The 23172-nt window shown below is 44.9% G+C and overlaps 2 protein-coding genes across 4 annotated transcripts in view; one reads left to right on the top strand and one right to left on the bottom strand.

Moving 5' to 3' along the window:
- The window catches only part of LOC147605499 (beta-amylase 2, chloroplastic-like), a 75258-nt gene that overhangs the window by 34856 nt on the left and 17230 nt on the right, over nt 1-23172 (top strand). For all 3 annotated transcript variants that reach the window (XR_015265169.1, XR_015265170.1, XM_086793446.1), the window contains exon 5: nt 20-97. Coding sequence is in view for 1 of the 3 variants with exons in the window: in XM_086793446.1 (XP_086649572.1) it covers nt 20-97 (78 nt within the window). In the remaining 2 variants the exon portion in view is untranslated. The remainder of the gene's footprint in view (nt 1-19; nt 98-23172) is intronic.
- On the bottom strand, nt 5779-7135 carry LOC147605500 (uncharacterized). The gene is made up of 3 exons (XM_086793298.1): nt 6741-7135; nt 6318-6639; nt 5779-6202 (listed from the first exon to the last, which is right to left on the bottom strand). The coding sequence occupies exons 1-3, from the start codon at nt 7133-7135 to the stop codon at nt 5882-5884; spliced, it is 1038 nt and encodes a 345-aa protein (XP_086649424.1). The 3' UTR covers nt 5779-5881.

The raw sequence follows: 23172 nt of genomic DNA, 5'->3' as shown, positions 1-23172 counted from the left end.
TTCTGAATTAATGTTGCAGGTGAGACAAATGACAAGCGTGGAGTCTAGCAGAGACTACTTAGGGACTCCATATATTCCTGTGTATGTAACGCTCCCTGTAAGTAAAAACCACTTCTTTTCTGCATTGCAAGCTCCATTTTCTGTGAATTTCATTCTGTAAGGCTATCCCATGCATGTGCACTCATGCACGATAATGGCATTTTGTGGTTATCCATGAAAATTGTTTAGTTGTTCATGAAAACCTGGGCATGCTCTTTAGAATTCGTTGGCCTATAGTTTTTTTTTTTTGCATTTATTTCAGTTTTTGGAAATTTTGCAGTAGGGACCTTTTATCTTGTCTACTTGCGGGTATTGGGCATGCTGGTCTTTGTGTTGGTAATAATGTAAGTAGGCATCTTTTATCTCGTCTTCTAACGGGTGTTGGGCATGTTGGTCCTTGTGCCATAATGCACATGCAATGTCTGCATACTAAATGCCAAACATTTGCAGTTTAAACTGTGGAAAGTTGTTTATGAACACTTGCATATAGAAACACCTACAAAAAGGGATTGTTTTGCACTGAGCTAAGAGCAGTTCAACATGTTTTTACTTGAATTGGGAGGGGTGGTCATCCACACAATGATCTTCCTGGGTTTGGATTTGGATCGAGTGTGAACAAGTGGAAGGTATCCATTTCACATTACAGAAAAGGCTTAAAGTTTACCTTAACCATACCTTGCATCAACTTATGAATTCAGCCAGTGTACCTGCACATGAAGCACACCGGGCTGGTCCACATCCCTAAAAATGGACTTTGAAGATGCCAAATTTCCAAAGATGGCTAGGAAAATATCATGTGCACAATCTGTCCTAGGGTGCCACATGGACGTTCTCCTTCATTTATGATATAGGATCCCTTTTCTGATGGGCCTTGAGCATGTTGTAAGCCCTAGTCCAAGGGACAGGCTGTGAGTCAACATCTAGGTCATTAGGGTTTGGTCTGGTTGTGCCTATGGCACAAGTCTTTTGTAATCCTCTTTGCAAGATGTAATGTTTGTACAAGCCCAACTGGACACTTATTAGGCACATTGGTCCGGTGTCTGGGAAGCCTAAGTTAGTGTCAAGTCCTTGTCCAAGTCTTGGGCAATCAGGTCTGGCCATGTGTAAAAGCATGCACTTATGTGGTTACTATTAATGGTCATTTTTTGGGGCCATGGCTGTAGACAGCCCATGAGCACCCTTCAAGGTGGACCAGATTGGGGCAGTGGACTTAAAGGGGGGGGGGGGGGGGCAGTAAAAGACGCCTATCTAAAGTGACTTAAAGGCACACCTTTTGAGGCTACCTGTGCCCACCCTAGCCCTTTGGATGCTTATATATATGGCTGACTTGAGGCCGAAGAGATCATCTTGATAGCCATCATCTACTCTCAGCATGAAGGGAAAGAAAAGGAGGGAAACACATCATAGCAAGAGGGCGACCAGGTCATGCGTGTGCAGAAGGGGTCTCAGCCCAAAACACACTTCATTATCAGTTCAACTTCATCAAAACGCAGCCCATACAGGTGCTCATATAGGAGGTGGCCAGGATAGCAGCATAATGCATCATAGAAGTACCATAATCCGAGCAAATACACTGGCCAGTGATGCGGGCCCTTGAGAGGGCAGTTGGGGCCCAATACTGTGTTCTTGTGTATCTTCTAAATCCTAATCTCTTTGCATGATTATTTTTTAGCAAGTGTGATTGCATCGTTAATCTTATCTCAAAAACGCTTCTGCATAGGTGCATGTTAAATAGGTATCTGTGATTTTGACTTTGATAAGAGAAGGTGCTGAAATTTTTCACCTAGTCAAAGAAGTCTTTGGGTTGTTTCTGGTGTTGCAGGCTTCCTTGTTGCACCCACCCGTCCTCATCCTGAAGGGATAAGAGGTGCTGATTTTTTATCTCACAAGGGTTATTTGTATGGTTCGTTTTCAGGCTTGGGGTAGCTCAGTAGAGTAGCTCCCATCTCTTGACGGGTGGCTGGTTTGCGAGCCTTCTAGGAAGCCTCTGAAAGAGCCTCCCACACCTCTAGTGGATGGTCTTATTATGTTAGGGCACAAACATGAATGATTCCACTATAAGTATCCAAGGTAGAGAGGGGGCAGCCAGAATCTCGTGTGTCTCTACAACAAGCTTGTACTCCGAGTGTTCCCCTTCCATGGATACCTACATGGCTATGATGCAATCTATGCTTCAGTCCACACTCCAATCAGTACTTCCAGCATTGCAACCCAAGCCTCACGTGGATCCGGGGGGATAGAAACGAGAACAAATACCACCAATGTGCCATGGAGATGGAGCAGCTGCGAGCATTTCTCGCAGCTGAGGCCAAGCACTTGGGAGTTACCCTCGTAGCTGAGGCAAAGGAGGCTGAAGATGGTGTATCTTAGAGATGGAGAGACTATGAGCTACCCGTGAAGCCAACCATCAATGAGGGGCCGAGAAGGCCAATGAGCTATCTGCGAAGCCGACCATCTATGAGAGGTCAAGAAGGCCAAGGACGACGAAGGGAGCATCGTTTGCCGAGAGTGGGATGACCACCTCAGCACCATGGCAGATCAACACCACCATCGCTAAAGCCTTACTTCCCACAGTTCAACTGGCACCACAACCATCAAGATTACTGGCACCTTGGAGCAGATACAGTTTAGTAAGTGAAGTATGACCCTAACCTTGATGCAAATGTCGTTCGCTCAGGGCTTCATCAGTTTATTGACCCGAACCTTGATGCAAATGTTGTTTGTTCAGGGCTTCATCAGTTTATTTACTACTTTGTTCAGAGATCTGAGCAGATACAGTTTAGTAAGTAAAGTATGACCCTGACCTTGATGCAAATGTCGTTTGTTCATGGCTTCATCAGTTTGTTTTCTACTTTGTTCAGAGATCCGAGCAAGAATGCATCATGTTAGGGGCTTTTTTGTATGGGTTAGACCATCAGATTCAGTGGGATGTCTGGAGTTCGAATCCCGAGACACTGACAGTTGCCATGTGGCTAGCTTCACTGGCAGTTGCCGTGCAGCTAGCTTAGAACATGAAGATGAAGTACAACCATGGCAAGCCCAAGCAAGACAACCTCAAGTCTTCTTCCTGTGGGAGTGTTTCTTTGTTTGAATATGACAAAAGCGTTTCTCTGCCCGAGTCTATGGGCGGAATTATGACAAAAGCGTCTCTAATTGAGTCTATGGGTGACATTCTAAAGCCGTGTTAGACCTTGGCTTGAAAACAGAAAAAAAATACGCGGCATGTGGAAGGTTGTAAGACACTGGGGTAGGGTTCCTCTTAGACCCCCACCAAGTCCTCTGGCACCAGTGGCGCTAAGTCCTCAGGGGCTCAACCATAGCTGGCCCCGGATCAGAAAGCCAGTCAGGGCATTCGAGAAGGGAGATTGTCTTCTATAGAGGTAAAAAAACATTGACAAGAGCAACGGTGCTTCTTTTTTTGTCATATGGTGGGGCATCCCAAGCATGAATGTAAGGCCAGCTACTCCCATGAGTATGCTTGCCTCTATACGGCTCTGGATCCTCCAAATTAGTCTTCCCAACTAGTCCCATTTGTCGGGAGCTCAAAGCTAGGCAGGAGGGGTGGGATACCCCACATACACAGGTAGTGGACAGAACTTGATGAGCACATGCCAGAAATGAAATGTTATATTAACGTCTCCAAAAGGCCAAAGTGGCCTATGAGACCAAAGTTACAACCATGTGAGACATCTGATACACTGTCTGGAAAGAACTGAAGGTAAGTATCTAGCCCTAAGAACATAGAAACATGAGAGCAGCATCAGCTCCGAGTAGATGGTATACCACTCTCGAAAACATCAAGCATGGGGCTAATGAGTATGGCCGAGAGGTCTCTCTCAGCTATGTCACATGGAAAGGTAGCTCGATGGCGGTAGAGCATGTCTTGAATCTGGAGCTGATGAGGTGATCCTGGCCGAACCTTGGGGGGGGGGGGGGGTGGGGGCATCGGGCACGCTGGAGTGCGGAGGCTCAGTCCGAGGTAAGTCCTCTCGGGCGAGGTAGGTCCGGAGCAGCTTGTGGAGGGTCAACAAGATCCACTATATTGGTGTCCTCCACCTCCTGGGTCTAGAAGAAACTGGTGATGGTTGGCTGGCGAGGGAGGGGGCGGGTGGCTGGGGCCAAAGCTCTCTCAAGGTGTCCCTGTGTTTGCGGGGCTCAAGCAGGAAGAGGCCTAGGCAACGCTAGTCCTGGAAGTCAATGAGCTTGGAGAGTGGACCAAATCCCTCACGAAATAGACAGTGGAACCTCTTGCGGATCTCATAGTATACTGGGCAGCGACATGTGTAATGCTCCTCCGTCTCAACCTTTGTGTGGCATAATCGGCAGATCCTCTCCTCTCTGGGTCTCCGTATGAGCTTCCCGGCTCTGAAGATGCACTCAGCTCTACCTTGTCTCCACTCTGAGGCGGTGGGATGAAACCCTTATGTGGCCAAATCGCAATCCGCATGGCATGGGACATGTGAACAATCAAGTAGCCCGGCTGCTAGATGAATCCATCCTCAGTGACTGTGAGGAAGTGATCTCTATAGAAGTGCATCTCTGTGGGGAGCTCCGAAGGTCTGATCCATGTGCAATGGGTGTAGAGGTTGAGAAGATCTAACCGGATAACCCTGTTGGTATCCTCGTGAGAGAGCCGGAGAAAAGGGGACTCCAAACTCTACTGAAGGGAGGGTAGGCGGTCTATGCGGAGCCCATATACTGAGAACCAAGTGGAAACTAGTGCATACCGTACTCCAGAGTGGCCCTTAAGTGCTAGCTGTCTTGAGGACTCTTGGGCAAGCCTCGGGTACCTGAGGGGATCCATGTGATTGATGCGATGGAGGTATGTGACTGTCTGGAAGAGTGCATCAACTACCATCAGGGTTGTAGGAAACCCTTCCTGGATAACCTAGTGTGGGATTGATAGTTTGTTGCGGATCATACGGGAGAACATCATGACCTGGGGCCTCTCAACTCGCTGCCAATCCTCATTGGATAAATCTAGCCCCCAGAAGGCTGCTCCATACATCAAGGCTGGTGTGACGAGGGTGTCAAAAAGCCAACCCTTCGTCCTCGGCTCTTGGAAATGTGCCTGGAAGCACTCAGTGTTGCCAGGCGTTTCTGAAACGGCAGGTATGAAACGGGTTTCATACGTTTTGAAACGTTTCATAAAAGGTAAGAAACGGGTACAAAAAGGTTTCATACAAAATAGAAAAAGCTAGTATATTTTTAACTTGAAATATACAAAAGAAAAAATTGTTGACATAACTTATAAGAGACCACATTGAATTCATTTCAATAAAAACAAAATACATGTAAGATATGATGATATCACAAATCATGTGGGTGATCACTGATGACTAAACAGAAATCAAAGGGATCACCACGTGGGTGATGAGTCATGACTCAAAATCCAAGATCAAAATAAATAACATGTCCAAAGTTCAAACTAAATGACATGTCCAAATAAAATGATACTGGCAGCTGCTAGCTACTATCTGCATCCTCATCCTCATCCTCATGCTCATCCTCATCTGCATCTTCTGCCTCTGCAGCCTCACTCTCAAGGTTAGCCGAGTCCTCAAATGCCTCATCCTCTAGAGGTGTAGGTGCACCACTAGTACTAGCCTCAAAATCCAAGATCAAAATAAATAACATGTCCAAAGTTCAAACTAAATAACATGTCCAAATAAAATGATACTGGCAGCTGCTAGCTACTATCTGCATCCTCATCTGCATCCTCATGCTCATCCTCATCTGCATCTTCTGCCTCTGCAGCCTCACTCTCAAGGTCACTGCCGGTAGCCGAGTCCTCAAATGCCTCATCCTCTAGAGGTGCAGGTGTACCACTAGTACTAGCCTCTCAAGAAGATCGTGTAGTGCGAGCTGGAGCCATGATCTCCTCATAGAGCATAGAATAGATGTCTCTCTCCTCTTGAGGAATGTCGGGAATCTCCTTGCACTTCATGATATCAATCTTATCTGGATTCACTTGGCGAGGCTCAATGGGATGACCCTTTTGTTCTAGCAATCGGAGATTGCGATGACAAAAGACAAGCCTCTCCAATTGTGTTGAGGAGAGTCTATTTCTCTTTTTCGTGTGAAAAAGAGCCCATGTACTCCAGTTCCTCTCACAAGGCCCTGAATTGCAATCCTGGGAGAGAACTCTCAATGCAATCCGTCTCTACATTGTACAAAAAAGAATGTTAAGTTAGAGTCAAAAAGAGAGTAGCATTTGAATGTAGATTTTGAAAGAATAGGAGACAAAGATACAAGATTCAAGAATCAAGAAACCTTACCAAGTTGGGTGTCCCAATACCGTATTTCTCCCACCAAGACACTGGCTCCAACTGTGTCTCCCTGAGCAATGCAGTAGCTCGCCCAAACATATGGCTACCGTTGCGGTAAATGAGAAGCTCATCCTCGAGCTTTCTCATAAGCTGTATATCACCTCCCACTCCCACCAACTTGGTAATGTACTCGATCCATCCTGACTCTAGCTCCTCATTGAGGTATTGCTCCTCATTCCTCCAAAGGGGATGCAAAATGTGAGCAACAGCATGGATTGGCCTATGAAACCAATCCCAACGCCGATTCCAGATCTCCTTAATATCTTGAACTCTACATGTGACATACATAAGAGATCAAGATTTATAAAATAACTTATAGGAAGACTCAAGAGAAAGACTCAAAGACTAAAGTTAAAGCCCAAGGGTGAGCACCTGTCACGCGACAAGGTAGTGAAATCATTGAGAGCTTCACCAATTCTGTCCATGAACTCATAAAGCAGCCCAATGGTACTCCCCTCCATGTCTGTGAGCTGAAGGACACTAAACATGGGCTGAAGTGCCTTCACAAGTCCCTTTGCATCCTGCCACCAAGTATCTCTCATGACCATACGAGAGAATGCTATAGACTTGGGCTCATCCTTGTCCTCCCATGCTGTCCATTCACGACACACAATAGTGCGTAATAAGCCATGTCGCACTCTCACTAGTCTCTCCACCACAATAAACATATATGCAAACCGAGTTTTGGAAGGCTTTAGAAGCTCAAGATCACTATTGGCCCTGTACATGCTCAAAACCTTTGGCCTCCTGGTGACAAAGTTCACCATGGTAGATGCAGCTGAAAATACATGGCTCACCCAATCAAGCTTCCCCACATCCTCAATCATCAAGTCAAGGCTGTGTGCTGCACAAGGTGTCCGCACAATCTTGGGGAACTCCTCCTCTAACATCCTGCCCATGGATACACAATTGGACCCATTGTCCGTGATCACCTGCACAATGTTATCAGGCCCAATTTCATTGATTGCCTGGGGCATGTGGGACATAATGAACTCCCCTGTAACCACTATCCCTGGCACCGATGCATCTATGGCATGAATGAACATTGTGCCTTTGCAGGAGGACACAAGAATGTTGTACACATTTCTCTTCCGCACATCTGTCCATCCATCACAAAGCAAAGTACAACCATACTTTGCCCAAGTGGCCTTGAGAGGCTCCATCTCCATCTCCACAGCCAGTTGCTCCTTGCGAAGCTCAGTAGTGCGCAATGTCTCGTAGGAGGGGCCATCCCACTCACACCCAATGCGGGAGATAGCTCTCATTGCCTTCTTCCATCGAGGAGTCCTGACAATGTGGAAGGATAATCCACATTGAATAAACAACTTCATCAACTCCCTCGTTGCCTCTTTCATGGCAGCCTTTTGCATCCCCGCCTGTACATGTCCTTTCTTGAACACTGGAAGACTAGTTCTTTTGGCTCAAGGTGCCGAGCTAGAACCACTTGCAACACCACCTGCAACCTCACCACTGGTATCTTCCTCAATGAATTGAGCTCTGCCTCTAGCACTAATCCATAGAGTTTGGCCAATGATCGTCCTGTAATTATTTGGATCAAGTGGATCTCCGGCTTTGAGGATGGGGGTGATGGTGTTGGTGGACCAAGAGGGTCGAAATCCTTCACAAAGGGCTCTATTGAACATGTAGGCTAATAGGGGTGCCAGGGTATCATCGGCATGCGAGATGTACTCGGCAGTGAGTCCCTCATGATCCTGGGCTCGCCCATTGCGTAGTCTACGAATGGCCTTGAGGACCATTCCCTTTGTGAAGAAGATGGAGGTGGTGGGACAGGGATCTGATGGTGGGCGTAGGGGTGGCTGATGGGGGATATGATAGAGGGAGTGTGCATAGGAGTGCCATGTGTCCGAGCAGGTGATTGGTGTGGGAGGGCGATGTTCTCGGAGTTTCCTCTACGCCTCTTTGCAGTTCGGCCCTAAGAAAAGTCGGTATAACTCATCCTGTTTCCGAGCATAGATCCGTACCTCATGCTTAAGACGGGAGCTTGTGGCCCGACATTCGTCATCATACCAACAGTTCTGGGGCATGGAACGGCAAGGCGGCTTGGCGGTAGACCGTCGTGTGCAGATGAAAGAAGTGGTGGTGGATGTGTGGAGGATGGTGGTGAGCTATGATGTGAGGGTGGATAGGGGGGCAGTAGGTTCCACATCCTGGAGTTGGCGGTAGATGTGGTTGGAGTAAACAAGGTCAAGCTCGTGATCGAAAAGGACTTGAGTGTAATGTGAGATGGGGGTGGTGGCGGAGGGGCGGGTGGTGTGCAGGTAAGAGTGAAAGAGAGGTAGGCATGGTCAGCCTCAAAGGGGGGTAGCGGGATGGAGAAGTCGGGGAGGTGTGCCAAAGCTGGAGATCCCACAAGGTAGTCCACTGTGCTAGGGAGAGAGAGAGAGAAAGAAAGAAAGAAAGAAAGAAAGATTTTATTAACGTCTTCCAAAAGACCGAACTTGGCCTACGAGACAAATCAGTGTACCTGTGTGGGGTATCCTCTGTCATCCCAACAAAATGAAAAAGTACTGAACTAAAAAGCTGAATTTGGGTGTGCAATAAGTACAATGAGTGGGGGAGGTGATGGAGCTCTACTACTAGGAGAATGCAAAGCTATATGCATGTTGCATTAACTAAAGTAAAGGCCCCTAAATCAAGGGTCCAACCATAATGTGCCATGTGTCCCTAGAAAGGTGTAAGTGACCTCTGAGGTTTAAAAACAACTTAAACTATTAATGCTATAAGGCCTAATGTGCCTAGCACTAATACTTCCTAATTCCTACATACAATTCCACTACAATTGTGCATATCTCCTACAATCCTATGTACTGTTGCTTAGGACTGGATCACTAGTGGAGTTCATATCCTCGAGGATGATAGGCAATATGGGGGAAACCCCCTCCTGCAGCAAGCACTTCATAGCTAACATTTGGTATCAGAGCAAGGTTAGCAGCAGTTCAGCTTTAGTAGTATTGTCTCTGTTTGCATTTTTCCAGAGCAAGCGGTTATGTACTAGATGGAGGTGTAGTTGGGATGGGTGGCAGCGCAGCATTGTACCAAATGGAAGTGCAGCTTTGACAGGTGATCAGGCGGCTGTGGTGTCTCTAGTACACGCATGCAAGGCGGCTCCAGGGCAAGAGGCTAGCTAGTGGCACTGCAAGGGCGGTAATTGGTTGCAGGGCACGCAAGGCTCGCAACTCCACGACACAAGTTGCTGGGCAAGAGGCGCGTCCAGTTGACTAGGGCGTTGCAAGGCAGCGAGTGGTTCTGCAAGGGGCAGGGGGAATGGACTTCACTGCTGCATAGGCGGCGCAGGTGGTGTCATGCATTGCATAGAGTAGCAACCAGGTGGCGCAAGTAGACTACGGCACTTCATTGGTGGCTTACGGGTCATGGTGCATTGACAAAAAGGGTGCTCCTTCAAGTCATCACATATTTTTTAGATGCAATGCATTGGAGCTTTTGTATTATTGTTTAGTACTCTTGCAGGCTTGCAGGCACACAGTTCCAACTTGGAGATTCTTGCTCTAGCACTTGTATTTGCAATAGAGCAGTGGGCTATTTGCATTGTTGAGCAGTGATGGCACATGCACAGGATGTATTTGGGGGTACCCAAGAGGATAAGTCAGATGGAACCAACTTCTCCTTGTGGAGTTTTATGATTCGTAATGTGTTGGTAGCCAAAGGGCTTGGGGATATTGTCAAATCCCCATAGGATCTCCTCGTAGAACGCTCCTGGTATAAGCTCAAAACCTGCAAACAAACCAAACAAACATGATGGGGGTGCAGGCTTGACTCATCTCCCAACCTTGACAACCGTGGGCAAGCCCACAAGTCTTGGCTGTCCCCACCGAGCCATGAGCTGAGCTAACTAGATGGATGTACTGACCAATCTCTATCTCGTGACGTCCCATACCGCCACCACGAAGCTACCCTTGCGGGCCTCGAGACTGCTGCCGGCCTCGGCTGCATGAAGCAGGTGCACGTCTGCACTAGATCCAGGCTTTTGACCATAGAGCTCTCACACAGACACGCGAGACTCTATATGACTAATGACTAACCTTGTCCACAATATTATAGGCTCTTGGCCGGTCATCGGACGTCCACACTTGGGCGCCTGTCCATCCATACTTGGATGCGCGTCCGTTAATCTATCCCTAACTCAGCTCGCCAATGAGTCTGCCTAGCTCCAAGCTTCCCCAACCTCGAAGCTAGTCTTGTGTGCGTGTAGTACACGGTAGATACACACTGTGCACATGACATACTCCCCTTTCTCTAAGAGCTCACTCCTGAGCTCACTAAAAAGCCAGGGTAATCTCTCTGAAGAGTAGTCAATGTCTTCCATGTAGCGTCCTCCTCAACATGATCCTTCCACTTGATCTTGTATTTCGTGATAAGTGTGTTACGCAATCTTCTTTCACGAAATCCAAGAATCTTTTCAGGTTCGTGTGGAACAAATGTCATGTCCTCGACATCTATGATTTCTTGAGGAGTAACTAATTGGTCTGTTCCACCCAGTACTTCCTTAAGTCTACTGACATGAAATACAGGATGAACTTTCACATGAGAAGGCAAATCCAATTCATATGGAACTAAATCAATCCGTCGTGTAATACGAAATGGTCCACAGTATCTAGGGAATAATTTCGGAGATCTATCTGTTCGTAAAGTCTCGGAATCTTTCGGAACTGGCAAATACACCATCGTGCCTTCAGAGAACTCTCTGGGTGAACGATGTCTATTAGAATAAAATCTGTCTCGGTCTTGAGCACTTCTAATAGATTCCTTCGCAACTTGTAACATTTCTTGCATATCTTGCAAAAAATTACGTGCTGCATCATGTTGAAGTCCTGAGAATCCCACTGTAACAGGTGATCTAGGTTGAAAACCATACATAAGCATGAAAGGACTAAAACTTGTACTCGTATGCTTAGTATTGTTATATGCAAATTCTAACATAGGAAGATAATCCTCCCATGAACTCTGTCTTTTGGATACATATGCTCAAAGCATATCCTCCACAATCTGATTCACTCTTTCAGTCTGGCCATCAGATTGAGGATGATCTGAGGAACTCAAATTCAGAGTTGTTTCCAACTTCTCAAAAACAAGTTTCCAAAAATCACTCGTAAACTTAGAGTCCGTATCACTGACTATGTCCTACGGTAACCCGTACAATCTAAACAATTGCTCGATAAACTGCCTTGCTAATTGTGTAGCTGTAGTGGTCTTCCGGGTCGGTAAAAATCTAGCCATTTTTGTCAAGCGATCTACCACAACCCAAATAGAATCGTGGCCTTGATGTGTTCTTGGCATTTCGGTAATAAAATCCATGGAAATACTTTCCCATTTATTACCTGGGATTGCAAAGGATGCAACAACCCAGCCTGTCTAAAGCGTTCAGCTTTATTTGCTTGACAAACTTGACACTTGAGAACATAATCTTCTACATACCCTTTCATCTTTGGCCAATAAAAAGTGTGTTTCACTAACGATAATGTCCTGTGTACCCCAGGGTGTCCAGTAGAAGGGGCATTGTGACACTCCTTAAGAATCTTGGACCTAATGTCCGGGATCTGTGGTACACAAATTTTGTCATTACGGAATAGTAAACCATTCCGAATCATCCACTTGTAGCTTGAATGGTAGGCTGCTCTGTCATCGAGTCTTGGTCAATCAATGAGCTCCTGTCTTGGATCTTCTGCCAAAATGGACCAAAATAACTATCAGTCTTGCAAAGCCCTCTCAATGACTGAAATAATTTAGTAGAAATCTCGGTGAACGACAAAGTATTCACCTCTCTAATTCGACTAAGCGCATCTGCGACACTATTCATTCCTTTTCTATAACGAATCTTAAAATCAAAATTTTGCATTAATTCAGCCCATCGAGCTTTCCTTCCTTTCAAATCATCCGCATCACACACATACTTGATTGACTGATGATCAGTCAATACCACAAACTTGGAGCCATATAAATAATGTCTCCAAACCTTGAGAGCGTGAATCACAGCATAAAGCTGCTTCTCAAGGATTGGTCAACGAGATTGAGTGTCGTCTAGCTTTTTACTTTCAAAAGCAACAGGTCTACCATCTTGAAATAGAGCAGCCCCGATGGCATAGTTACTGGCATCAGTTTCAAGAACATAAGGCCGACTAGGATCGGGTATTACTAAGATAGGTGCTTCCTTGACTTTATCTTTCAAAAGTCTGAAGGCCATATCCAAATCGTTATTCCAAGTGACAGGCTGATTTGACTTACGTCCACGACCTTTCAACAAGTCGGTCATCGGTAGTGTGAGCTGAGAGTACTCTCGCTTAGATTTCCGAAGAAAAACAACAAAACCGAGAAAAGAACGAAGTTGTTTCACTGTTCGCGGTATAGACTGGTCCAGAACCTTCTGAACTCGATCATAGTCAATGCTCAATTCATCTCTAGTGATCTTGTGTCCCAAGTAAATGATGTCTGTCATAAAAAACTCACATTTACTTAACTTAGCATATAGTCGATTCTGTCTTAAAATAGATAAGACAATCGTGAGGTGTCTAACATGATCCTCAAGAGTACGACTATATATCAAAATATCATCCAAGAACACCAACACAAATTTTTCCAAATGTTCACGAAAAAGATCGTTCATCATTTGCTGGAAAGTGGCTGGAGCATTGGTTAACCCAAAAGGTAATACGAGAAACACGTAATGGCCATACCTAGTCCGAAAGGCGGTTCTTTCGACATGCCTTTCATGAATATGTATCTGGTGATAGCCAGTACGTAAATCTATCTTCATAAAATATTTCGCTCGTGCTAACCGGTCAATCAGGTCATCTGATCTAGGGAGAGGATAACGATTCTTAACTATCAGCTTGTTCAATCTCTTGTAATCTATACACATTCTCCAGGTGTTGTCCTTCTTTCTCCTAAGCAACACAGGTGCACCCCAAGGTGATTTACTTGGACGGATCTGGCCCATCCTCAAATAATCTTTGGTGTTTGGCCAACTCATCTTTCTCAGCTTGGCTCATCCTGTAAGGTGGAATACTAACAGGGTGATCACCAGGGATCAGGTCAATACGATGATCTACTGCCTTTTCAGGTGGTAAGCTTGATGGTAGTTTCTTAGGAAATACATCTTGAAACGAATCAAGTATCTTCTGTAATTCTTTGCTTTCAAACACACTTAATTCATTGACATCCATAGAAGGTATGAGAAATGAAGAAAGTGAAATCAATACACAATGGAAAGCAGTATACAAAGAAGAATCCATTATATTGCCAAAATCAACTGTATTTACAAGAGGTCCCTGAGAGGGATGTATACAATCACCTAAGACCCTATCATGGTTGTCACGGTATGAAAATACGATACCGTACGGGAATTTTTGGTACGATATGAAATTTTCGGATACCGTACGATAAAATACGGTTTTTATTTTTTACACTTACAACCTATGGAGCTTCAAGCTTGAATGTGAGGGAAGGTTGGGAGGGGAGGAGTCTACAGTGCTTGAGGAACCAGAACATGGATATGTGTCTCCTGGTTGGATCTCCCGATTGTCTCCAAAAAAGAACCTTGGGTAATGCAATACCAAAGGTCTCCCAGTGTAGCGTTTATGACTAAGGGACCGTCCTTGCACAAATACGAGGAGTGCATCTAGGGTGATAAGTTTAGGGACTCCTCTCTAGATCAAAATGGACATGTCCAAATCTTCTCCCTCGTACATAACTTGAGAATCTAATTGTCTAGCCTATCTATATCAGGGATTCCCAAGTGATGTAGCAAGATTCTCTCATCCTACCAATCAAGTGTACACTACCAGTCTACCTCGCCAGATTTTTTAGGTCTCTCAACAATCCCATATGGAATACTGAGTGGACACGAAAGTTGCGAAGTATTGCGAGCATTTGGGATCTTCGTAAAGCAGGGTTTCTATATTTTTTAAAAGCATTTGGAATTTTTTTTTCAAGAAAAAAAAAACTCGTACCATACGATACCGTACGGTATCGTATCGTACGAACCGTACGGTACGAATCCATTCGTACCGGTACGAGAAACAACTATGGATACTATACTGGGTGTTCTTATGTTCAAAAGAAAAAATATGACTAGATCAATCTATTTGGACTTGAAGAGTCTTAAACCACTCAATCTCTAATAACAAGTCTACATGTTCTAGATGCATAATATAGCATTCCAGAGTATCTTTGGAGTCCTGAATCCGGATCGGTAGCGTCTCCACCTTTTGATTCCATACTTGCCGACCCGCAGGTAGGCGTACCTCATATGCATGATCGCTGGATGTTGTGTTAAGACCCAATTTCTGCACAAGTTTGTAATTAACAAAATTGTGTGAGCTTCCAGGGTCTAGAAGAACGTGGATTCTATGGCTATTCACTTCTCCATAAACTCGGAGAAGATCATGCAAGCCAAAAACTTTAGAGTTGAACAGACAATTAGAACATGTACTAGAACGAAAAAGTACAGTAACTGACGTACCTGTTAAAGACAACTGGTTAGCTGCCTTTGGCTTGGGTCCTGCGTTGGTGTTTGCACCCTTTTGCTTCGGGCACTCGTTACGCATATGTCCTTTTTCTTTGCAGATGAAGCAACGTCCCTCCTCCTTGAGCTTCAAAGCCTTAAGGAGATGTTTCTTCTTCGCTGGTGTCGAAGTTGAGTTCTTCGAAGGTTGGTCCGAAGACCTTCCTTCAGTCGTGCTAGCCATTGGTGCGGAGAACTTTCTTTTGTGCTTGTTCCCCTGCTCGGTAACAGGTTTAGACTTGGAAGAGACCATTGTATCATCATAGATACGAGCGGAATGAATGGCTTCGTCCAAAGTTTTGCATTTGTTGTTTTTAACTTGTAAACAGTATGAGTCGGGTAAACCGACTACGAAGAAACCCAAAAGAGTTGTGGGATCCATCTTCGTAGCTTTTATTTGCAAGTCCCTAAATTTCTGGAGATAGACCTCATAAGTGAGGTTCTGCGAGGTCATGGTCAAAGTAGTAAACCGGGCAAACAACATCATAGTCATCCTCTTTCTTGAGGAATTCTTTCTTGAAGACGTCTTCGAACTGTGCCCAAGTCGTTGGTTTAGGGTTGAGTTCCTTCCACCAAAGCAAAGCTTTGCCTGAGAGGAAACCTGCTGCTAATTGGATCTTTTTTCCATCGTCATATGGATGAAACTGAAAATGGACTTGCCACTTATGTAGCCAAGTGTCCACTATCTCCTTGGTACGCTACCTTTGCTCGCCCCTAAATTGTTCCGGAGTAATATTGGGGCCTAAAGTAGATGCCAAGGTATCCATACCCGAAAGAGTAGATAGGGTAGTGGTCAACAGAGAGATGGAGTTCTGTAAAGCTTGCATCTGCACGGTGATTTGTGCTTGACGTTCCGAGGAAGAAGCTTCGAGAGCAACTTTAAACTCTTGGAAATCTGATTCTGAAACATAATCGTCGAAAAGATCGGCATCGGTGGCTTCCGTAGCCGGCAGGTCTTCACGTTCGAGAAAGGGCTCCAACTTGGATTCTTGGGTCGACATCTTGAAGAGGGTTAGAGGAGAGAAAAAATTGATCTTGCACAAGTAAGAGTGCTAGACAACTTGAGAGCTTGAGAGATGTGTGGCAAGAAGCCCGCTTAAGGGGAATATATAGCCTTCCCCAAAAGCTAACTGTAGCTTTTGCTTTTGTGTTTTTTAAAAAATAAAAAAAAAATAAAAAATAAACATATATATATATATATATATATATATATATAACATAGAAAACAAGGCATGGGTTTTGAACCCCTTTGCTAAGGTTAAGGAAAAAAACGAAAGCAAGAGAAACGTGGCGTGGGTTTTTTTGTTAAAAAAAAAAAAGCTAAAAAAAAACTCCACGCTGTGTTGCTTTTCGCTAATTCCATCGCCGCCTTCCTGCCACCTGTCAAATTGTATGTATGCTCCTGCAATCAGCTGTCGCCCGCGCACGTGGTTGGCCGCTTGCATATGGCTGTCGCGAGCGCACAACCCTGCACGCCTGCGCCTGCTGTGAATACAACTCGCCGCCAGCGCTTACAGTCGGGGGTCTGTGCTTGCCTGCGCATACTAGCCCGATTGCCTGCATACGGGTCCGCTTGCATACTGGCGCTTGTTCCCTCGACTGCCTGCAATACCACCTGCGTGTACTAGCACACCTGCACACGACTAATGCAGATTTCATGCGGCTGGCATCTTCATTCAAGTGGGCTGCGCATCAATCATACAAGCGCTACCTCTCTCTCTCTCTCTCTCTCTCTCTCTTACTAACAGCCGACAGGCTTTTTCTATTTTTCTCTCTTCAAAGTGTTCATACAGTTGCAAGAAACACATCTTTCCTCTTCTTGCTAAACAAACCAACCCTTACTAGACCACAATCTTCTTCACGGGTTCCTACGATGAAAAAACATGCTGAAATCGAAAAACAGCAGTATGCACAAAAAAAACAGCAAGCTTCTCGAACTCATACCTTTTCTTCGACCTCTTTTCTCTACCTACCGACTTGCTCGTTCACGAGGCTTGCTCTGATACCACTGTCAAATCCCCATAGGATCTCCTCGTAGAACACTCTTGGTATAAGACTCGAAACGTGCAAACAAACCAAACAAACATGACGGGGTGGTAGTCGTGGGCAAGCCCACAAGTCTTGGCTGTCCCCACCGAGCCACGAGCTGAGCTAACTAGATGGACGTACCGACCAATCTCTACCTCGTGACGTCCCATACCGCCATGAAGCTACCCTTGCAGGCCTCGAGACTGCTGCCGGCCTCGGCTACATGAAGCAGGTGCATGTCTGCACTAGATCCAGGCTCCTGACCATAGAGCTCTCACAAAGACACGCGAGACTCTATATGACTAATGACTAACCTTGGCCACCCTTTTATAGGCTCTTGGCCAGTCATCGGGCGTCCATTCTTGGGTGCCCGCCCGTCCATTCTTGGGTGCGCGCCCGTTAGTCTATCCCTAAGTCAGCTCGCCAATGAGCCTGCCTAGCTCCAGGCTTCCCCAACCTCGAAGCTAGTCTTGTGTGCGTGTAGCACACGGTAGATACACACTGTGTACATGACAGATATCGTGTCAGGTGATGATACACGCCCACCAACACTTCAGCGAGCTAGATGGACGTACCGACCAATCTCTACCTCGTGACGTCCCATACCGCCACGAAGCTACCCTTGCGGGCCTCGAGACTGCTGCCGGCCTCGGCTACATGAAGTAGGTGCATGTCTGCACTAGATCCAGGCTCCTGACCATAGAGCTCTCACAAAGACACGCGAGACTCTATATGACTAATGACTAACCTTGGCCACCCTTTTATAGGCTCTTGGCCAGTCATCGGGCGTCCATTCTTGGGTGCCCGCCGTTGCGCCCGTTAGTCTATCCCTAAGTCAACTCGCCAATGAGCCTGCCTAGCTCCAGGCTTCCCCAACCTCGAAGCTAGTCTTGTGTGCGTGTAGCACACGGTAGATACACACTGTGTACATGACAGATATCGTGTCAGGTGATGATACACGCCCACCAACACTTCAGCGAGCTACACTTTACAGAACAGTTGCACAAAGGGTTTCAGATTTACACACCCCCCCCCCCCCCCCCCCCGCCCCCCCGTGCGTGCCCAACTTCCTACATAGGAGCATAGGTGGTGGGACTCTCATGATGCACATGCTATGTTATTGATTGCCTTAGCATTGAAAAGATGTATTGTACCTCCTATACGGTCATGTAGATAAACAAAACAAGCATGGGACACATTGGATAACATGTATCAAACAAGGAATGAGGCACGGGTTGCCTATCTCAAGAGGCAGCTTGACATTGTTGAGATGCATGAGGGAGACTCCATGACATAGCATCTTACCAAGGTCAAAAACTTGAGAGAACAACTAATGAATATAGATGAAGTTGTAATTGACAGGTAGCTTGTTACAAATACTTTGATTTTTTTGCCTCCTCCCTACCTTGGGTTTCACCCCTCTTAATCTCTTTATAATGGGTGATAGAGATCCGGTCTCTTTTGATGAGCTTGTGGGTTTGCTCCTACAGGGGGAGCAAACTAGGACCAATCACTCTTATGGTGGTGAACATGCTTTTGCAGTGAAAGATAAAGGAAAATCAAAGGTAGACACATGGAAATCGATCACCAAGAGTGATAATTCTTCCAAGGATGATGCCTCAAAGAGCAAGAAGAAGAAAGGGAAATGCCTTTTTTGCCACAAGCCAAGGCACTATGTCAATGAGTGTAGGAAGAGGATCGCTCAAGATAAAGTGAAGAAGAAGGATGTAGGCGGCAAGGAGTCAAGCAATGTGGTAGATTCTTCTAATGACAACAATGAGAATTCCTCCAACTTTGTGGAGGGTGATGAATTGTCTCTAAGTGCACGTGAGAAGAGTCAACTTGTTTGGTACATAGACAATGGAGCTTCTAGCCATATTACTTCCGGATGTGATGTATTCAGTTCCATGCAGGTTATGGATAATGGGAGGAGTGTCTCATGTGCAGATCACTCTTCATACTGTGTAAAAGGCATAGGCAAGGTGCCTTTGGTGCTTGTTAATGGCAAGCAAAATCAAATGAAAGACGTGCTTTATGTGCCAGGCATAGAGAAGAATTGTGTCAGTGTCTTCTATTGCTATGCAAGGTTTGTATGTGGAGTTCGCAAGGGTGAGAAGTGTCTCATCAAAGACCCTTCCACCAATGGGTTTCAGATTGTCTTTACTGGTACATTATGCAATGGTTATATAGGTTGGATACCTATGATTTGCAGGCACATAATGTATGTTCAGTTGCAAGTGATACTTCCTCTATGCGGGCAGCTGAATTATTACATGTACTTTTTGGGCATGTTAACTTTGGAAGTTTAATGCTTCTATAGAAGCATAATATGGTTGAATGTATGCCTCATGTTGAGATCCTTGTAGATCATGTCTGTGGGCTGCATTCTTGGCAAAATGCATCAAAAACCCATGGTGTGGTGAGAGCTGAAAGTAAATTACAGCTCATACATAGTGATGTTTGTGTTCCGATGAGGACCCTATCCTTGGGAGGACACTCGTATTTTGTCACTTTCATTGATGACTACTCGAGATTCACATGGGTGTATCCAATAAAGGAGAAATCTGACATGTTTATGCATTTTCAGCACTTCCAAGCAATGGTAGAGAATTTTTTGGGTTCTAAAATTCACTCTCTTCATGCAGATAGAGGAGGTGAATATATGTCCAATGCATTCATGGCAAACTAGCAGGAAAAAGGCATTAAACATCAATGCACGGTGCCATATACACCACAACAAAATGGTGTATCAGAGAGGAAGAACATATCTTTGATGGAAATGGCCAGGTGCATGATAAAAAGGTAAAGAGTTGCCACACAAGTTTTGGCTTGAGGCCATTTTATGCGCATGTCATTTACTAAACAGATGGCCCATGAAAGTCTGGAAGACCATCACACACCGTTTGAGGCTTGGTATGAGTGAAAGCCCAAAGTTGATTACTTTCGTGTGTTTGGTAGTTTGGCATATGTACATGTATCCCAAGAGAAAAGGACCAAGCTGGATAAGGCCGTGATATACATTTTAATGGGTTACAATAATGAGAGTAAGGGTTATAGACTTTATGATCTCTCTACTCACAAGATTATCATCTCTACATTGGATATGCATGTCTAAACCATATAGAAACCCTCTCTTGTTCTCCTTTGATTTGTTCAACTTTAAAGCCATATGAGTGACTTAGTTGGTAAATACTAGGACCAATTGCATGTTTTCGCGCAAACCCCTGAACTCATTCTCGAGCCGGCAAGATAATGAGGCAGTAGAAAATGCTTCTTGAGATCGGTGACAAATTGGCCCCATTCATAGGTGGCAACCCAAACTAGGAATTGGCTTGGGCCCAATGAGTCAACCAAGATATAGCTTCACCTATGAGCTCAAATACATGGTTGCTCAAGGACTACGAAAAGAGAAATACGCCCAAAGTAGTGCATCAATTGGCAGAGGATGATCAAAGAGAGATAGAGGATGCAATAGAGAAGATGCATTTTTTAATGACTACAAACGAAGGTATTATTTCTTCCTTCCTCAAATATTATCTTGCCATCTTCTTGCATCGAGTGTCTTCCTCATTTCCTATCATATTAATAGGTTGGGATTTTGAGGTGGTTGAAGCTACACTACATGATTTTAAGGGCAAAAGCGTGGTGAAGGTGCAATGCAAATATGATGATGCATGACTACGTTTGTGTTTTCCAAGATCAGATTTTTACACAGTTCTCATAGTGAGCACACAAATTCAAACTCTTACATCAAGTCTCTCATGAAGAAAGAGGAAAGTTCAAAGGCAGCACTCATAGGCTTGCAAGGGCGTCCTTGAAAGGACAAGGAGCATGATCCAAAGCAAAGATCTCTCAGCAGTGTTTTGGTTTCAACAAAAACTGGAAGCCCAAGTGCTTTCTCTCCTTGTTCAATTCATACTAAAGAGAATGAAAGTTCTTTTGAAAATTTCATCTTGTTGTGTTGGGGTCTTTGGATCCATGAGGTCAAAGTAGGTAACAAGCCCACGTATGAGTGCTTTCTCTCCTTGTTCAATTCATACTAAAGAGAATGAAAGTTCTTTTGAAAATTTCATCTTGTTGTGTTGGGGTCTTTGGATCCATGAGGTCAAAGTAGGTAACAAGTATGCTAAGATAAAGCCTTTCTTAGATGATCAACGTGGTGGAAAGCATGTAGCTGCTAGCTAACACAACTTTCTCCACATCCGACTTTCTACAAGCAACAAAATAAGCTTCAAACTGATGAATCCATGAATACAAAGTTGTGGGATTGAGTTTCTCATTATACTTACTAAAATTCATGTGAAGATGAGTCGAGGAAGCCGTTGGCACCGCCCTTGCATCGAGAGCTACAAGGAATCGCTTGTGTTCCATGTGTTGTCTTTGTTCCTTCTATGGGGCAGCGCAAGTTGCTACTTGCGTTCGAAGCTCAAACTTCCGTACCCTAAAATTCATGTAAACCATGTGCTTGCTGTGATAACTCCACAATAGAGCTAGTTGAGGTAGGGATCTGGGTGAGAATTGGCGAGGGGGATGGGCGAATGGGTGAAGAAGAATCTGAAAGAGGTAGCCGCTTTTCTTGGGCTTGGATCATGGCTTTTTGCTCAAGCAATTGTTCCCCTTGTTGCTTCATGAGAAGTATAAACTTCTAGAACATTGCTTGCATCTGGTCCCATTGGGAACATTGCTTCTTGATGCCGTCGTCGTCGTCGAAATGACAGTCTCTTCTTGGGTCTAGTGTTTTCTCTCATTGTCGGATTTTGCCATAGTCAAGTTTTTCCCCAAGTGCAAATAAACTATCCACTATTTGTGTGGGAGACGATTCCGGAGGCTGAAAACCAACTGTCCTTTGAGGGGCAGGAGTCACATCGGAATGGGGAATGCTACGGGCGTCTCTAAACCAACCACACAAGTGAACATACTTTTTTTGCTTTCTTTTTTTGTTGACTGAATTTCTTCACCAAAGGGAAAGCTCTGATACCATTGTAACATGCGGAAGCTTACAGACAAGGATTATACTTTGATAAACAGCCCTTAGTTCTTGACGATGAATAGCACAATGTAGAGAAGATAAGATTGCACATAGAGAGGGGAGACAGATATTTGCTTTATTGAATAAGAAGAATGACAGATTGCTGGCTGTAAATAGCCAGGACTGAATTGACTTAGACAGCTTTGATTGGCAAGTTGGCTGAGATAACCTTCAGCCTGGAGTTTGTCCCCTGAGCTAAACTTTCCAACTTGCTTGGCCCCTTCTTGGCGTGTCTTTAGCCCTTGTACGTCTTCACTTACAGAAATATGAGATGAATTATGCTCTAGGCAGCCCATTGCTTATATAATATTTCCATATGCTAGTCAATCTGTGCATATAGATGTCAGCCTGCTCACGACTGGTCAAATCAGCAATTAAAGCAGCGCTTATCACACGTGTGAGCTTTGGAACTGCCCTGGCCTCCTATGGTGGCTCTTGGACATGTCTTCCATGGTTGTGTGTGTGGTTATTACTTGGCACTTTCCCGACAAACTCCCCCTCCGAGTGATATCCACCTACTATGGCATATATGGATTGATCTTTTTATAGAAGTCATGATCTTACTAGGTATCCTAGGATATATGGATTTTCCATAGGTTTTCACCATCTTACCCAAGGGATTTGCAATGAGTAGAGTTGATTACAAAGGGGTTTGGCCCTTTGGCCTTTGATGTTTAGAATGTCCAATTGTAGGCGACCATGTTTGCCTCTTGTGTTGAGCTAGAGGTCTTCTCGCCTTCATCTTCATTTCTTGCGAAGTTGGCTTGTGCTTTCTTTTGATTGCACTTCTTTGCTTTGTTGATGAAGATTTTGTCGGTGAAGATCATTTTGTTGATGATGCAGATAATGTTGATGATGTTCCAACTTGTTGTGAAGATTTGAAAGACCCCATAATAAAATGCCTTCACTTCTCATATGAACATCCTCTTATTATCCCTTAGGGTTGTTTTAGCTAGGGTTATCTTATCTTACCAAACGTGTTGTTGGCCGCGTTCCTGCGGCCACCTATTGGTATCCTTGCTGCTCTGCCTCACACTTGGTGCGTCAGGGAACTGATGGGAACTTTCGATAATGCATGCCTGTGGAAGTTGATGCCTTGGGTTGCTATGTAATGTGTTTGCATGTGTCAGTCCGCCTACCCACTTGGAGAATTCATCAGAAAAGTACATGTAGAAGTCAACTCTAGCATTAGGTACCGCATTAGCAAG

Source organism: Cibotium barometz, chromosome 59 (assembly GCF_041138505.1).
Source record: "Cibotium barometz isolate CiBa-2024 chromosome 59, ASM4113850v1, whole genome shotgun sequence".
NCBI lineage: Eukaryota > Viridiplantae > Streptophyta > Polypodiopsida > Cyatheales > Cibotiaceae > Cibotium > Cibotium barometz.
The sequence above is the reverse complement of the archived record's forward strand: the minus strand, read 5'-3'. Positions and strand labels throughout refer to the sequence as shown.

Coding starts and splice junctions, on each gene's coding strand:
- LOC147605500 (XM_086793298.1), bottom strand. CDS start 7,135: ATGGTGAACTTTGTCACCAGGAGGCCAAAGGTTTTGAGCATGTACAGG. Junction 6,640..6,740: donor ACTACCTTGTCGCGTGACAG/GTGCTCACCCTT, acceptor TGTCACATGTAG/AGTTCAAGATATTAAGGAGA. Junction 6,203..6,317: donor GTATTGGGACACCCAACTTG/GTAAGGTTTCTT, acceptor TGTACAATGTAG/AGACGGATTGCATTGAGAGT.